This window comes from Dendropsophus ebraccatus, chromosome 3 (genome assembly GCF_027789765.1).
Source record: "Dendropsophus ebraccatus isolate aDenEbr1 chromosome 3, aDenEbr1.pat, whole genome shotgun sequence".
Taxonomy (NCBI): Eukaryota; Metazoa; Chordata; class Amphibia; order Anura; family Hylidae; genus Dendropsophus; species Dendropsophus ebraccatus.
Genome location: NC_091456.1, coordinates 35,509,443 through 35,527,688, shown reverse-complemented (window position 1 = coordinate 35,527,688; position 18,246 = coordinate 35,509,443). Strand labels below are relative to the sequence as shown.

At 42.6% G+C, this 18,246-nt stretch overlaps 1 protein-coding gene across 1 annotated transcript in view; it reads left to right on the top strand.

The window, feature by feature from the left end:
- RBM19 (RNA binding motif protein 19) overlaps nucleotides 1–8,639 on the top strand; it is a 56,180-nt gene extending 47,541 nt beyond the window's left edge. Inside the window, exons 23-25 of the mRNA XM_069961417.1 lie at nucleotides 4,409–4,529; nucleotides 7,054–7,139; nucleotides 8,175–8,639. Coding sequence (XP_069817518.1) covers nucleotides 4,409–4,529; nucleotides 7,054–7,136 — 204 coding nt within the window. The 3' untranslated portion in view covers nucleotides 7,137–7,139; nucleotides 8,175–8,639. The remainder of the gene's footprint in view (nucleotides 1–4,408; nucleotides 4,530–7,053; nucleotides 7,140–8,174) is intronic.
- The last annotated feature ends 9,607 nt before the right edge of the window (nucleotides 8,640–18,246 follow it).

The window sequence follows — 18,246 nt, the reverse complement described above, 5'->3', positions numbered from 1 at the left end:
ACATGCTCATTCTGGCAGGTCCTATCCATATAGACTTCTTCCACTTTTTATTCAGCAATAGAGCTGCTAGCGTTTTGTGCTGCTCAGTTTTTGCATCTCATGTCATGCATCTTTTTTTAGTACCCTCCAGACATGGGGATCCTGCTTTGAGCCCCCTCTTAAATAGCTGTTTTCACACTGCCTGTTTCCCAATTAACAAGTGATGCGTCTGTGTAAATAAACAGGCAGAGGGAATGGGGAGGGAGGGGGGGGGGGGGCTTAGGATGCCGCTGGTGTCGATCAGGATCCTGCAATTACGTCCTCATTTGTACACTAGTATTCGCGGGTCTGGTAATATTTGATTCGCAGCGTGCCTTGACCTGGTCGCTATGTCTGTGCAGGCTGTTATAGCACAGATCCTACGACTAGACGTAAACCGACACAACCTGTGACCCAGGAAAGCAGGATATGATGCAGGTATATAGGTTTATATGGTTTGGAGAAGGATTTCTTAGTAAAACTAAATCTTGACAGGGCTTCTGAGACTTTCTCCAGCTAGCATAGGGAGTCATCAGGCAAAGGGTATGCAAAGTAGCTCTCTACGTCAAGGAAAAATAACTCTCTGCCAGGCTACCATCACACAGGTCAGATACGCTGCAAATTTTCCACACATATTTGCATGTAAAAAAAAATTGACCTGTGCTGCAAATGTGAAATCTGCAGCATGTCCCTTTATGCCACGGATACGCTTCAAATTACTTTATTTATTATTTTTCCCCGATTGACTTCAGTGGGGAAGAAAAGATTTTGCTGCAGATCCACAAATTTTTTACTTTTTTTTTTTTTTCACTTCATTTACGTTATCGATTTGCCACTGTGGAAAATTCATAGCATTTCCAACTTGTGTAAAAGTAGCCTAATGGGGCCTACTGGAAAAGGCTTTAGTCAATGCCTGGACCTGAAACAGAAGAGAGGGGTTTCTCTTTATGGGTTGGATATGGCTGAGTAAGCTCACCTTCCTCCAGTGCACTGGCTGCTGGACCTCCAGTTTGTGAATCTAAAAGCCATGGGGGCCACCAGAACCTTGGTCAAAAATCTACCATTGTTTACTGTAATAAATGATTAAGAGTGGATACATGAGGAGGAGAAGAAAAAGGGGCATTAAAAGGTACAGTACTTACCGGAGGGGGGGGGGGGAAGCGTGTTTGTTGACTTACATGTCATAGCTTTAACCTGGTTCTGAATCTGAAATTCATAAATGGATATTCTTTACTGCCATTTAATGTTTTTCCTATTTCTGCTTTTTAACCTTTATTAAAAGATAGAGAGAAGATTCTAACCAAGTTGCTGGCTAGTAGCCTTGATTTCTGGACTTAGTGTACGTAGGGGTCTACTTCTACTACTGGAGAAGATCTGTTGCCTGTTTGCAGGGCCTTTACACAACATCATAAATCAAGCCTCCGGGCCGCATAAACAATTCTTGTATCGTTCATGCAGCCATGGAAACTGACAGCACAAATATGTATATATCCGTGCTGTCAGTTTCCAGATGTCACAGGCAGTGCATACTTTCCCTCTGTGCTACTGTGTGATTCAGCATCCAGCTCTCCAGTCCTGCTTTCTGACAGCCTCGTTGAGCTGGCCTCAAGATGATACAGTGGCAGCCTGAGCCGGACTAGAGAGCAGGATGCCGGATTACACAGCAACGCTGAAGGTAAGTATGCACTGCCTGTGTGATCAGGAACCTGACAGAATGGATATATGCTTATGCCTGTTGTCAGTTTCCTTTTTGCTATCATCCTCACATCTCCTGTTTACGCAGGAAGATGTGCGGCCAATAACGATAAGATTTAAAGCCTGCTCTAAAGATGCGATCAATTGAGGGTCGGTTTGCCTTCCCCTTAGCAGGCAAACCGAGCCCCCCTTAGGAGTAAGCAGGACTGTCATGTTCTCGCCTACGATTCCTGTCCTAATTTTCTCTGCTTGTTTTTTTGGATATCACAGAACTCAGATTCTCTGCATCTATTGTATCCAAGTCTCATATAAGGCACTAAAAGGGACCTTGACATCTGTTTCATGCTGCTTGACCCACAGAATGAAATAGGGGCAACATGCGGTAGCACTATAAACTGTTTCTCTGAGACTTACTGAAAGCCAGCTATGGGGACCACCCTTTTTTGACTGGATACCCAATTACCTTTAATATTTGAGCTCTTCAGAGATATACACTATAAGGCTCTATGTCCTTGACCTATATGACATGTTTGCATTAAAGGGACCTATTGTCTTCAACAAAAGTGTTTTCTTTGTTCATGTAATCCTCATTAGTGGGCGCACTCTTTGGTTCATTCTGTTTGGATAGCCTCAGCTAGTTTATTATAGTGAACATTTCAATACTCAGGCATTTTAAATATAATTGTTGCCCTATATTGATATACCCGTGGGGACCTATAATGTCACACTTCATAATGAAAATGGCCTACTTTAATAAATATATAGTATATGGGCCAGTTCACAAAACGACGGAATTCCGCTCAAAGAATTGACATGTCAATTCTTTGAGCAGAGAGGGTAGGAAGCGGAGGCGCGGGCCCTCCAATCCAGACACTAAGCACAACGAGATTCCGCTGCCTTTGCTCAGTGTGAACTGGCCCTATAGGTATGTAAATATGTAAAATACAAGTTTGGTTTATGAAAAATAGTATTATTTATAAGTGTACCTGATGTATGCTGAGCTGACAGGCGTGCAGTTGATTCTGCTGCCGTAAGTTTAAGTATTCTGGATACGACCATGCCTGTGCACGAGCCCTATCTGCCAGCAGAATGGATTGCACGCCTGTCGGGTCAGCGTACATCATGACAGGTACACTTTAATTATATAACATGAAAAAAACTGGAACACCCTTACCTTACTGATGTCTGTGGATGGAAGTCTTACTGATATGTTTGTATTTGACTTTTCTCATTTGCACTTGATAGAGTTGAATCTATGAAAGTATTGTGCAGTAGTAGTATGGTACAGTACAGTTTCAAGGGGTTATCCAGCGCTATTAAAACATGGCCACTTTTGCCCCGCTCTTGTCTCCAGTTCAGGTATTGTTTACAATTAATTTACTTAAATGGAACTAAGTTACCTCACCCAATCTGGAGACAAGAGCGTGGCAAAAGTTACCATGTTTTTGTAGTGCCAGATAACCCCTTTAACTGCATAATCAGAACGCCACATAGAGAGAACCATATTCAGGACCCTTTTAACACTGGCCACAGATATGGTGTTAAAGTGGTATTCCAGAGGATAGCATTTACATTTTAATGTGCCTAGGATGCCTAGTATAACATAAAGAAAATACTGTATTCACCAGCCACTGATCCCCTACCTGTGCCACTCCAACCATGACAGTATTTCTGCTCATAACTTTGTCTTGTGCATCCCAACAACTAGAAAGTGCCCATACAGCCAGTCACTGCCCACAGTGGTGACCTGCCTCAGCCAGTGACTTGCTCAGCATCTCCTGTTTGTCTGGATGGAGAAGAGAAAGCTCGGACAGCAGAGACTGGCATGGCCAAAATGACACTGGTGGCAATGGCACTTTATTTATTCTCTAAAATACCCCTTTAATTTATTTCATTGGAGACATAAGATTTTAGCCATCAATTACAAGCCAAAAAAAAAATCAAAAAAAGTTCTGATTATGAACTGACTGTGGATGGGAACAGCTGATCCCTATCCAGCACCACTAGGTATATATGTACATATAAGTGTATGTATACACGTATATATTAGTTTGTGTATATCTTCATATATTGCCTATCTACTCCTATCTTATCTATGTATATATCAGTATTGAGCAGGTTGCAGTACCAACACGTCTTTTTAAATATCGACACGTGCACAATGGCTTTGAATCTGTAGGCCATAACAGTTTCTATAAAGATGGCTCACCTCTCTTTTTGATCTTGAAACGCTGTAACTTTACACTAATCTAGTGCCAGTGAAGCCTTTGATATCCGCATGGCTTCATATCGCAGAAACTGCTCCTAGCATATACTTCCTCACAGACGTAGTAACTGACTGCAGTGTAATACAGCCTTTTACATGCCATGGTTGGCAGCTGAATAGTTATACCACTAACTGAGCTATGTGGTACACCATACATTTTTTTTTTCTTAAAGGGGTTGTCCAGTTTTATATGACTTTTTATATGTCCGTTGTGTCTCACCATGTTTCAAGAGAGCCTACTTAGTATTCAGGTACAAGAAAACCACCTTATACCCAGGCTTGTTTGTATGTATAGTTGTTTTGGGTTAGCCACATGAGCAAGATCTTGCCCTGACTTTTATTCCTTTGGCTGTTTCTGGGGTATATGATTTATTCACTTTATTATGTATTCCACTTTTTATACTTATTAACTATCTCCTTTCTCCTCAGAGGGCGTTCAGTGCTCTGTGTCACAGTACCCATCTGTACGGGCGTAGGCTAGTTCTGGAGTGGGCTGACACAGAGGAGAGTGTGGAAACTTTGAGGCGAAAAACTGCTGAGCAGTATCATGGTGAGTAGTTCATGTTGGATTTAAAGTGTACCTATCAGAAAGTGCGAAGATTTGTAATTTACTTCTATTAAAAAAGTTTTCCAGTGCTTGTCAGCTACTGTATGTCCTGCAAGAAGTTGTATTCTTTCCAGTCTGGAGAGCAGGAGAGGTTTTCTATGGGGACTTGCTACTGCTCTGGACAGTTTGTGACACTGACAGAGGTGGCATCAGAGAGTACTGTTTCAGACTGGAAAGAAAATGCTACTTCCTGCAGGACATACAACAGCTGATAAGTACTGTAAGACTGGAGATGAACTACCCCTTTAAATGGAAACTGTGATTTCAAACAACTTCCTTCATTTTATAGCATATGTGATTCCTAACACATTAGTAAATTGCTGCCCATTGTGAGAAGGAAGAAATCTGTCTCTAGTAATGGCTTGGTCAGGACAAATTACTTTAAGTGGAGGTGGGGCTTAGCATGTGAGATGTGTAGAAGAGAGACAGCCTAAGAAAGCCTGGTTGTGTACCTGCAAGCTGAGCCAGTCTCCCTGCTGAAGATTGTCTATAGTATTCCTCAAAGGTAAATTAAGGCTTTCCTTTCATCTCAAACCACCCATAAAGCATAAGACAGCTGCCTCTTATGTTACTACTGCCATATGTCCACAGTGCTAAGTGTAGTCTCCCTCCCCCTTTAGCTTCTCAGCAGGAGCAGTATTATCAGTTTAGTGTTCAACCCCTTCATGGCTGTCCAGGTCACACTGAAGCAGTGTTGCTCCTTGCCTTTGAGCCATAACAGTGTTATTTTTTCACCTACTGGTTGTGGCGTTCTTTTTCCACAACCAGGGCTGGTTGTGGCATTCTTTTCTGCACCATGATTAAAAGTTTTTACTGGTATCATATTGGTGTAAATGGTGTAAATTTTTGTGTATATAACTTTAAAAATCAGCAGTCCTGGTGGTTTTTCCTTATTTTGTTTACTGTGTTTGCTGTGCAGGAACAATATTGTTATTTTTATAGATCGGACAATTTTTATTTTTTACATACTTTTATTTTTATAATGGAGAAGGGGGTGATTCAATTTTTTAGGGGGAGGGATTTTTGGAAAAAAAAATCACACTTTAAGGGACTTATCTATGCAATCGTTAGATTGGTTATACTGATCAGGGCTATGCCATTACAAAGCATTGATCAGTATTATCTTTGCTCTTCTCATAGAGTCTACTTTAGGCAGACTGTATGAGAAGATCGCCGATCCGACCAGACGGAGGTAAATATTAATCCTCCGCAGTCACGCTGAAGGGGTTTGATCAGTCAGTTACAGGTCCTTCTCCTGTCACCGACTCCCTTAAAGGCTGTGATCGCTATAGATTAATGACAGGCAGCTGCGTGATAGTGGCTCATGCTAAAGCAGCACCGCACACATTAAAACCACTCACGCCAGAAACGTTTATTCAGGTTCTTAGTGCACGGGGCATCGGCAGTAGGAACGTATATAGCAGCATGGCTGATGTAAAGGGTTTAATGTAACCCTTCTCCCTTGACATCCCATCTGGTACTCTGCTGTGTATATCATCTCACAGCATAGTGCCGTTCCATGTAGTGCACTGTCTCCAGCACTCTGTCATGGGGGTTACTTGTTTTGCTTGGATTGGCCAGAGAAGTAAGGGAAAGAAAGTCATTGTATGTGTTTTACTGGTGAATAGCCCAGCTCTGGTCCGGTCTCCTAAAATGTAGAGAATAAAAATAGCTGTGCACCACCACAGAGGGGTGAGAGCACCAAGTCACCTTGTCACTAAAACATGCAGATTTTATACACATTTATGAATTTCTTTATCCCTTTAGACTTTTTATTTTTTACTTACTTTCTCTTCTAACAACATCTACAGCTTTTTGCTATCTAACTTGCACCATCTAATTTTCTTCTTTCTTTGACACTTGTCTTCTTTGTGTGCTGCTCCCAAGCTATCATCCCTCTAACATGTGCATCCTTTCCTCCTATCACTCTCACTTTTCCCAACTTCCTAATTCTTGCAGTCTGCTCCTCTTGCTCCGACTGTGTTTCTCTCCCCCCTCCTTCCTTTCTCTGTCAGCAACTGTGTCTCCTAGCAGGTTAATTAGTATTGACTAGTTTTCTGCATTCTGTAAACATGTCAGTCAGTGGGGCCTCCCACTCCATCCTCAAAGGAGGAAACTTCCCTGGAGAAGACAGCAGGGCAACAGTGAGAAATAATGCAGGGGATTTGGGGAATATAGCTGTGCCACTCATCCAGGCAGTCACCCTTCAGTGCATGAGATACTTAAACACGTCTTTTGGCTAGGAGCTTCATATGAGCATTTTGCTGTGGTTCGCTGGTGTAAAACATACATATGCATATATGATCTATTAAAAATAAAACAAAAAAACTTCATACTGACCTTTATAATTGTCGTAATGGAAACCTGTTCTTGAATATTTAGAATGACAAAAAGAAATGTCATATACACGTGATCATCCGTAAATTGATCGATCTCTCGGCTTTTTTTTTTTTTTTCTTTTATACAGGTTCACCGAAAAAGAAGAAGAAATCCTCAGCCCTGATGGAGGATTTTATGGGGAGCTTAGCGTCGGATGATGCGGATGAGTAAGATGTAAGGCTTATGGTTTTCCTGACAACATCTTAATGCATTTAGGGAGGGGAGATCCTGTGTCCACTTCCTCCTGCACATAAAAACAAGACGCCAGCCTGAAATACCACATGCGGCAGGGCCATTTTTTGTGATTTTTTTTTCTGTCCTAGAAGTAAATAATATAGCTGTTTATCTGTACGAGACTCATACTGCGGGGGCCTGTTCCTGAGCGGCTCTGTGCTTGTACTTGTATTGTAGTATTTCCATATTACACTAATTTCTAAATCTGCTTATATTTGTATGCAAATGCATTTATCTAGCTTTATGCATGCCCATGCTGACAGGTGGTGTCGGCACATAGTGCAGGTAGCTAAGAAAACCTGGTCGAGCTACAGCTTTCTGCTTGGACAGATGAAATGGGACGATGCCCCCCTTTTCCTCCCCCTGGGCACCATGTGATTGACACTTACAAATGACCCAGCTGAGCGCGCAGCGCTGTGACCGAGCCGCTCCTCCCAGACTGCCAGCGTTTTGTCATCTCATTACCAGCCGTCCCCTGATTCCACTCAGCCGAGAGAACCTTTAATACCAGCAATCTCTGTGTAACACAGTGGCCAGATGGGCTCCTCTCCCCCTTCTCACCAAGTGCAGCCTCCCTCCTCTGGATACCCATTCTGTCCATCGTTTGTATTTGCTCTCTCCTCATTTCTCAGGATCTCCTCCCCCTCTTCTTATAGTCACAGTTTTTTTTTTTCTAGCATGCTCTTCACTTGTACATTTTCTGTATTCCTCCTTCAGCTAATTGTGCTACTTTCTCTTTTCTCTCTTCCATCCACTTTTGGGTTACCATTTTTCCTGTTTATCCCTGACCTTAATGTAAAATATGTGTAAAAATATAGAGCTATTTTCTGGCCGCATTTACACTGTTCTATCACATAGCAGTGTTTGGCAGACGCAGCTCTCCGCACTTGAATAACATGCTTGCCAGCTTATGATTTTTCACGTCTAGCGTTTTCTAAGGTTCACTGTACTTCCCCTTTCTCCCCTGATGTATAGGTTTGGATGCCATTTTCAGCCATCGATCTAATGACGTCTATGGGGTAACTAAGCCCCAGTTCCAAAATCTGATGGAATTATCTGATTTCTGGACCCCGGCATTGCACTACCTACCATACTTTTTAATACCAGGAGATCTTTTATACCAGAAACCCGTTTTTATCTGAAACATGTCACCGATGAACTATTGGGATAAATCTGAAAGTGCTATCATGAGACCACAGTAATGGTGACTGGAAACATTTAATTCTGTTAAGGGGATAAATACGATGCCAAGATGGTTAACAAGGGTGAGCCATTACACTTCCCAGTGCATTATGGGACTTGACAGATAGCTAAAGGAAGTTCTCTGTGACATACAGAGAGAGACGCATGTGTCCTATTAATCATATTTACACCAAGGCGTGTAGGCCCGGGGGGCTGTTAGGGGGCCGGCGTGTCTAATTAAAAGTCCCATTTTTAATATTTATGGCTTTCGATTTTTTTTTTTTTTTTAAATATGAAACAATTTAAATAAAAAATGCACTTTAGAAAGAAAGTATCCTTTAGGATCCAGCAAACATCTAGAAGTGATGAGAAAAAAAGAGACCTATAATCATACTGGGATGAAGAGAAGGGGAAATGGCCTCTGGCAGTATCAGCATCATGCTTAGGTGAGTATGGGCACCATGTCCTTGTATTAATATTTGTAATCCAGTATATAAAACTAGTCGTCCTGTCAGCTCAGTATAAGTGGGCACTAGTGCTCGGGCTATACCCTTTTACAGGCTGTCTAGGGTTAATCCCTGGGTTGCGGGGCAGTGTGAAGATGTTAACGCAATGTGACATTTGTGAAATTGAGCCTCAGCGTTGCCACGGTGACAGCCGGACCGCCATGCTGCCTGATGAGATGTTAAATGGTTTTGGCCTCCTGTCAGTGCAAAGCCCTTCCCCAGGGTGGGGGTGGCTGCTCAGGGGACCCTTCACTTCATCCCTGCTCATCCAAAAACAGGCAGAGGTGATGTCCAGCCATGGGATAGGGTACTATTTATTCATAAGTCCCCATTTTATATTGCTTTTATACTGGCCCAATGAGCAAATTGCAAGTGTCATGCGTTCATATTATTTTCTTTCTATACCAGCACACTATTAGTCATAGATGTCACATATACACCGCAATCTACTGTCCTTTTCTATATAGTACACCATGATTCTTACTAGTTTTGCAGTAGCCTAAATACTGTAACTACTAAGACTGTTACTTACCAGTTTTGAGACTCCATTTTTTTTTTTGCCCTGTAAGTAGCATTGGTCAGACAGCTACGCCTCAAACCTTCCCTCGATTTCTCTTGATGGGTTAATCAGTAGTAATAGTCTGGTAGAATTAAATTAATTCCCAGTAATTCGCCACTCTATTACATAAGTAGAATTTATCCCAGTGTTTGGTTTTTTCCTCAATCCATCTTTCCTGTAGTATGGGGTTCACACATTTTAATCAGCGTTCATTCCTGTTTTTTGGAGCTCCTTTTAGTCGTTATTTTTAACCAAAAAGACATGAGTGGAATCGACGCAGAGAAAAAATATGCAGGACCGTTCTGCATCTTTTTAGTGTATCGTTTGGGCCTACTAACTAACTGGCAAAAAAAAACTTCCCAAAATACTAAGCAAAGTACTACGTATAAACCGAGCCTAAGGCCTATGTCATACAAGCATATCACATCTCTCATATTGCTGATGTGTCTTGGCCATACAGCTGTCCATTCTGGTCACCCAAAACATAGTCGAGACATGCGACTATAATACAAACTTCTGCCTGCTTCAGTGTGAGACCGCATCTTTATGGGAGGGCTCGTGCACCTCCGCTCAAAGAATTGACATATCAATTCTCTGAGCAGAGAGCAGAGGTGCGCGAGCCCTCCCCTAGAGATGTGGTCTGACACTGAAGCAGGCAGAATTTTGTGGCGGAGAGTTCCACCACGGACTTCCACCCCATTTGCTCAGTGTGAACAACCCTTATAGTGTTGTAATGCACATGTATAATTTTTATAATTTAGGGTAGTTTCACATGTACCGGATTCACAGCGGATTTCCCACTGCGAGTTTCCAGCGAAATCCACTGTGAATCCATGTAGCGTGAAGTTCTATGGGGTTACATATCCGCAGTGGAATTTTAACCCCCCCACCGGCCGCAGCCCCCTGCCTGGAGCATACATTACCTGCTCGGTGCTGCGACTGCGTGTGAGGCTCCTGACTCCCGTCAGTCCCCATCAGCCAATCAGTACTGATTGGCTGATGGGGACCAACGGGAGCTGGGAGCCTCACATGCTGCCGCGGCACTGAGCAGGTGATGTATGCTCCGGGTGCGGGGGGTTAAAGGGGCCGGGTCACATACTGGTAGCGGAATGAAAATTCCACTGCGGATATGTGACCCATTCAACTTCACTGTATCAGGATTTGCAGTGGATTTCGCTGTAAACTCTTAGTACGTGTGAAGCTACCCTTAATGCATTTTTGGACTTTATTTACTCAGCCCTATCACAGTGCTATATGTCCTAGACCATGGCAAAGGACTATACGATCTGCTAAGTAGTATAATTGGGTGTCATGCCATTACTGGTGAATGTAATAAAAATTATTTGGTTATTCCATTGTTGGATTTTATTTGCACACTCACTCTTGCATTGTATGTTTTAAATGTATTTTGCCACATTGCCTCCACTTACGTAGGTCATCCCTGATCACTCCAGCTGCCATTGTGCCATGTAATTAACAATAACAGGGTATTCCCGCCAGTAAAGTGTGGCAGCTCTGTGATTTCAAGTCATTTGGTAACTGTATATTAGAATTATACTGTATATCAAAGTATGTCAGCCAAATCCATCAAATTTGTCATATTCATCTTAACATCTGATGTATATGTGTCCTCCTGATACTCGTCTGATAGCAGATATTGAAGAGAAAAGATTCAGGGATGATTCCAACTCCGGCCAATCCCTTTCTTAAGGCCTTATTACACGAAAAGATTATCGGCCATTACGGACAATAATCGGCTTGTGTAATAGAAGGCAACGATCAGCCGACATGAACGATGTCGGCTGATCGTTACAGTCGTTTGTCTTTCAGTATGTTGAAAGACTAACAACTAATATAGCAGTGATATGCTGCCGCCGCTCCGTGGAACAGGAGCGGCGGCGGCAGACCACTGCTATCTGCTATGGGCCGTCCATAAACGCCACCCCACCGTACTCGCCCTCTCGCTGCTGCCGCTATTGAACGCAGGGGAATGGAGGATGACAGCGCTCCTTTGCTCCTCTCAGTTGCCCCGTGTAATAGGGGCTTTAAGAAGAAAAGTCACCACCAGAGGAATCTGGAGGCAGCTTCTCCCCATTCAGAAGGCATGCAAGATCAGGGTGTTTTCAATCCACTTCTGGTTTTGGTTGCAAAAATACTTACTGTTGCTGCTTAATATTTAATCACCAGAGAGCCACAGAGCTAGTAACCACAGCAATTGATGGTAAAACATGAGGTTTCACTACTGCTACCACTGTGCTACAGTTTACTTATGGTAGAAAAAGTTCTGGCTGAGGTGGGTTACTGCTACCTCCAGTGATTGGCTATGCATGCATTTCCTGAAAGTTACCAAGTAGTAGTGAGCAGCAAGCTAAAGCCCCTATTCCACAGGCCAACAGTGAGGAGCAAATGAGCGCTGTCAGCGCTCGTTTGCTCCCTGCCACCGCTATTACACACGGCGGCAGCGAGCGGGTAAGTGCAGGGAAGGCCGGGGGGAGCTACGGGGGGGGGGGGGGGTGGGCGCTGCCTGGGTAATCGCTAGGTCGTCTGGGCAGCCCATAGAGCATAGTGGCGGTCTGCTGCCGCCGCTCCTGTTCCGCGTAGCATCGGCAGCAGATAGCTGCTATCACAGTCGTTTGTTTTTCAACATGGCTGATCGTTGCCTTCTATTCCACGGGACGATTATTGTCCGTAACTGCTGATATCGGCAGAATACGGACGTTAGTCGTTAAGTGGAATAGGGCCCTAAAGCTTTGGCTTTCCAGGCATGATGGGAGTTGTAGTTTTGCAACAGCTGGAGAGTCAAGGTTCCCTACCCCTTCCCTAAGGGGTCATTTGTGGAAGAACCTACTAGAATTTATTTACTACCAACCCATCTGCCCATAAAGCTTCCGGCTCTATTACAGCCCAGCTTGAGGGCTGCATAGTTAGCGCTAAAAACTGGATGGAATCCTGCCCGTCGAATGCAGGGAAGGGCTGAATTTTTCATTAAAAAAAAGTCCTTTCCATTTTTAACTTTGTATTTCTTATATACAGTGTTTAGTCAGTAATTTTCACCGTAGTTTCCTAGCACCTTGCAAGAAATAACCATGCATATGAATTAACACTATTCACTATGCCGTATAAAAGCCATTTGGCAATCTTGTCTGTGACCACAGTCACCGTCTAATTCCTTTTTTTTTTTTTTTTTTTTTATAAATTATGCTAACCAATAAAACCAGGCACCTGGTAGACACGAAACGTTTGTGTGGCACACCTTGCCATGACTACCAAAGAAATGACAAATGACTGGTAGCAGCAGAAAATGCCTGTCCTACACCCTAGTCGTGAAAACATGGCAGATTTATAGCCCCAACCCTGTATAGGCATGTTATGGTTTTGTGTGAGCCTGTTAACTCCTTCACCGCCGGCACGCAGAATAAAAGCATTGTGCAATCTACAGGTGCAAACTCTTTATTTATTGGAAGGATAACCTTACAGAATGACTTAACTATTTGAGTGGCACTTGTGCATTCGTTTTACATTTGTATCATTCAATTCCACTCCCAGCCCCCAAGGCTCATTTTTTTTTCTTATGCAGTTGTTCCTTTAAAATACAAATCCTGATGTAGAATAAAATCGCAATAACCATATGCAAATGTGGTGAGCGGAACGCAGCGTGTAAATCAGAGGAGAGAAGAGCCAGAAGCAATAGGGAGCGGGAGAGAGAGGGAGGGGGGTGACCCGGGGTTAATCAGTTTTACTGCTCAGTGAGAGAAAGCTGAGCGAGAAGAAGGGGGGTGGACGAAGGATGGAAGGCAGAGACAAGAAAGAGAGAAGGAATAAGACCAGGCAGAAAAGAACCACTAGGTATAGGGAAATAAGAGGAGCTGGAGAGTTGCATTAATGGATAGATTGGGTTACTGGTTAGTTAACGAACAGAAATACAAATTAGCTAAGAAATAATTTAAATCGGAGAAAGAAATTTATGGAGTAAAATGATGCGGAAAATGTGAAAGGACAGGGAGAAATGGTAGAATAACCATCGTGACTAGTGACGAATTTAAGGAAAAACCCGTCAAACCTGGCAGATAACCGATTGTAATAAGAGCGGAGAGAATGTGATGTAGAGATCAACGCTACACCTTCTACTATAGATGATGTATATAAGTAATCTTAATATAGGAGCTCATTCACACTTGTCTATGATTGGTCCATACCGCTGTGTATTTTTCTGGTTCTTATTTTAGCAATATTACAAAAAAAAAGTAACCAAAAAAAAAAAGCCAACCAACCAAATACAGATGAAACCGGTAAAGGTGTAATAGATTGGTGATGATGGTAATAATAACCTTATTTCTATAGGGCCAACATATTCCGTATCATTTTACTATTCTGAATTATAGAAGAAAAGAGGATAAAATGTGAATATATATTTAAATTTGTATTTCCATATAGATGAAATATATGGATAGGAATCAATTGTGATTTTAGGTCTATCAGACCTGGGATTGGGTTAGGTCTTGCAGCCTTAATACGCTTGTCTAATGGTCCTTTTACATGGAGCGATTATTGTTCAAACCTACGCAATAACCATTGCATTTGAGCAATAATCGTCTCATGTAAACACAGCTAACGATCAAGCGACGAGCGAGAAATCGTTCAACGTGTTCTCAAATTGTCGCTGATTATTCGCATATCGCTTTGTCTGAACAGTCTTTCACAGATTCACCCTAGTGCGTGAGATGGCTTTAAGCGATCTTAAAAACAATTTTTTCAAACGATTTGTCTCTGTTTAATTGCTGATTGGCATAAAAAACCAAATCGTTGCTTCAAAATCGTTTAATGATCGATTGAGCGATATATCGCTCCATGTAAAAGGACCAAAAGTCTTGTATAGGTAGGGTTATATTCACTAGATTGCATGGATGGCCTACATAGTGCATAGAAAGGAAAAAAAAAACATCAACTGCTACTAACCTATATACAGTATAGCAATAGCCTAACAGGCCTTATAAAACTAGTGATGGCAAGGAATATAAACTAGAAGAGGCAGGAATGTTATGTAGTAAAATGTGCGGCTCTATCGCTCCACTGTTGCAGCCTCGGTAATAGGAAATCTGTTTTAATAGAGCTACATGGGAAATTAATTAAAACATGTTTATCCTGTCACTACTTGTATATGATCTACGCAGGAAAACACATTTGTCTCCTACCATCACCGTTGGGCACAGGCTTTAGTAAGGGTACATAAACCAGGTGTATCCTAGTGCCGCTCTTGTTTTGCATTCGGTATGGAATGACATTTGTGCATCAGCATCATGCGCTCCCCTCGTTCCTTGTCTGATCAAAGCCGGAGGGATTAACACTATCTGGAAGTGCTTCTGCTACAGATCTTGGCCGAAAAGAATGCTTTGTTTATTAAGAAGTGGCAGGATGGGACAGATCCCCTTCCCCAAGGGGCATGTGAATTACAACTGTCCTCACTTTCAAAAGATGTTAAAGGATGTGCAAAATCTCAGTCAGCACAAGCTCCATCATTCTGCTGGAATCTCTTGGGGCAAGAAGATATAGTTTACAGCTTATGGGGCTTGTACCAGGGGGAAGACTTATTTACTCTCCTGATGTGGAAGCACCTACCTATCAATGAAGGATGGTCATTTGGATCACTGGTCCCAGTGTTACGGTAACCCCTAATATTGGAATATTGAGTATGCAGGGGGTGCGGGAAAATTATAAAAACAAAGTAGACTCACCCATCCCTGTGCAGTAGAATAGTAGAGTTCTGGGTGGTGTACCTTAATGGGTTGTCCAAGAATATTCTAAGATTTAAAAAGACAGTGTTACATTAGCAACTACGACACCCAGCCACGCAATAGCCTCTGTCCACACCTGATGTCCCATAGGGTGGGAGAATATGTTTGAAAAACCCATTTAAAGTCCACCTATTGGAATGAGTATCAAAGATGGTCAAACACTCATTCGTCCAACAGAAATCTTCCCGGTTCTCCCCTGTCCTCTTCATGTTCCAGTGTTCTTAATGGGGAGGGATAAGCTGCAACCAGACTGCTCTGGGAGTGGATTATCTCTCCAAGATCCAATGGGTCATGCAGTGAAATTCTATTATGCCTGACCTCTATCTACAGCAACCTTATCTGTCAGTGGAGCCTCAGAAAAACCCTCATGGTTCTACTGAACCAGTTTCAGATCAGCATACAATGCTATGGCTGTCCAAATTCAATTCTGTAATTTACTCATTATCAGGCAAAGCCGTCTTCATTACAGGGGAGCAAAGTGAAGATGGTTTTGCTGAGTCTATTATATCCTATGGGAGGTCGAGGCGGGATGAGTGAGCAGGGAGAGCAGAGAAGCAGCCCAGCAGTTTGGAGACTATCTGGGCACATAAAACACTGAATTCACGGGTCAGAAAGGTCAGTGCTAGTCTAGGATCTTGGTAAGAGAAGATTGCAGGATGTTATGTTTTGCAGTGCAGCCTTTTCTCCTCTCTGTACTCACTCATCCCCCTCGGCCCCTCCCCTCTCCATAGAGGATAATGGACACAGAAATCCTGCTACTTTTAAAGTGAGGGGGGGGGAGGTAGGAAAACAGTTTTTTTTTTTATAGAAGGAAACATTTTTGCTTAATAAAACCTTTTACAGCGTTTCTTAAAATCATTTGTACTATTGATACTTATTGATTTCTGTAAAATGACAGTTACACTTTAAGGTTCTAACTGTATCTTGATTCATTTGCATTCTGATGGGCTTTCTCTGTGATAATGAAAAATATACCCTGAATATACACCCAGTAATAGTGATCAAATATTTTAGTATACATTTACATATAGGAGATGGCATGCTTCATGCAAACTGATATGAAATTGTTTCTTTCTTTCCTTAGGCATGTTATTCATGCATTTTGCACTGGGAACACATTTGAGCAAGCACAAGCATTTTGTTTTGCATCATATAAATTGCAAGAGCCTCAAGTCATTTATATTTGCAGAGAATATGCCGATACCCCAGAATCAATACATTTTGTGCACACTAAAAGGATGAGGATGTAACATACTCTGCTATATAGAGGTATATGTTCCTGAGCTTCTATTACTGGACTTGTGGAACATTTTGTTCATACTGCTAATGTAACTAGTGATGAAAAAAAACTAAGACACCTTGACTCTAGATTAATTAAGCAGGGAACCCAGGAAAGCAAGCAGGAGTGCACTGAGGGAGCGCAGACAGGCAAGTATGATCTTTGTATTATTTATGGCACAGCAGCTAAATAGTTAACTGACACTGATATGGTGTTATATTCTTGGAGCAGAAAGAAAATATGCCACGAGAATGGAGTGCCATAGACTTTAATAGGAATCAATGAACTTTATAAAGGACAGGAGGATATAAATGTAGGCTGTAGGGACGGTCAGAGATAGTGATATCACTCAGTGTGGTGGCGCTAGAGCTTAGAGACAAGATACAGTCATACCTGTGGTACTATCAAAGGATGATGTGTTTTCTACGAAAAGAGGACGGAGCTGGAGACAATACACATTTTGTATCCCTTCTACTTTCAACTTCCTGTTGGGTGAATCATGCAAAAGCTGCTGAAACCAGTACTAATAGAGTTATCTCTATATTAGTTTTATATCCTGGGGTGATAGTTTTATTTAAATACAATTTTATGATATCGGGAGTGCCCCTTTAAAGGAAGGATATCCTATATAGGCTGTATTCCTACAATGTTAAAAAAAAAAAAGGAAAATAATGGCAAATAAGGTTCAATGTGGATAAATGTAAAGTTATGCACCTGGGTACTAATAACCCACATGCATCATATGTCCTGGGGGGAGTTACACTGGGAGAGTCGCTGATGGAGAAGGATCTGGGTGTACTCATAGATAATAGACTACAGAACGGTACACTATGTCAGTCAGCTGCTTCTAAGGCCAGCAGGATATTGTCATGTATATAACAGGCATGGACTCTCGGGACAGGGATATAATATTACCGCTTTATAAAGCTTTGGTGCGGCCTCATCTAGAGTCGCTATTCAGTTCTGGGCACCGATGAGACGTTTAAGGGGAGGTAAGAGTAATTTAGTTGGCCCCTACAAGAAATATGGGGAAAATATGTTCCAGGTAAAACACCCTCAAAAGACGAGGGGCACATTAATGAATATGTCTAGAACCTACCATCATCCCTTCACCCAACCCCTCCTTGTATATGCCCCTTACCTGCATCCATACCCTCCTTGTGTATCCCCCTTACCTGCATCCATCCCCTCCTTGTATATCCCCCCTTACCTGCATCCATCCCCTCCTTTTATATGCCCCTTACCTGCATCCATCCCCACCTTGTATATGCCCCTTACCTGCATCCATACCCTCCTTGTGTATCCCCCCTTATCTGCATCCATCCCCTCCTTGTATATCCCCCTTACCTGCATCCATCCCCTCCTTGTATATCCCCCCTTATCTGCATCCATCCCCTCCTTTTATATGCCCCTTACCTGCATCCATCCCCACCTTGTATATCCCCCCTTACCTGCATCTATCGCCTCCTTGTATATCCCCCCCTTACCTGCATCTATCCCCTCCTTGTATATTCTCCCTTACCTGCATCCATCGCCTCCTTGTATATCTTCTCCTTACCTGCATCCGTTGCCTCCTTGTATATCCCCCCTTACCTGCATCCGTTGCCTCCTTGTATATCCCCCCCTTACCTGCATCCATCCCCTCCTTTTATATGCCCCTTACCTGCATCCATCCCCACCTTGTATATCCCCCCTTACCTGCATCTATCGCCTCCTTGTATATCCCCCC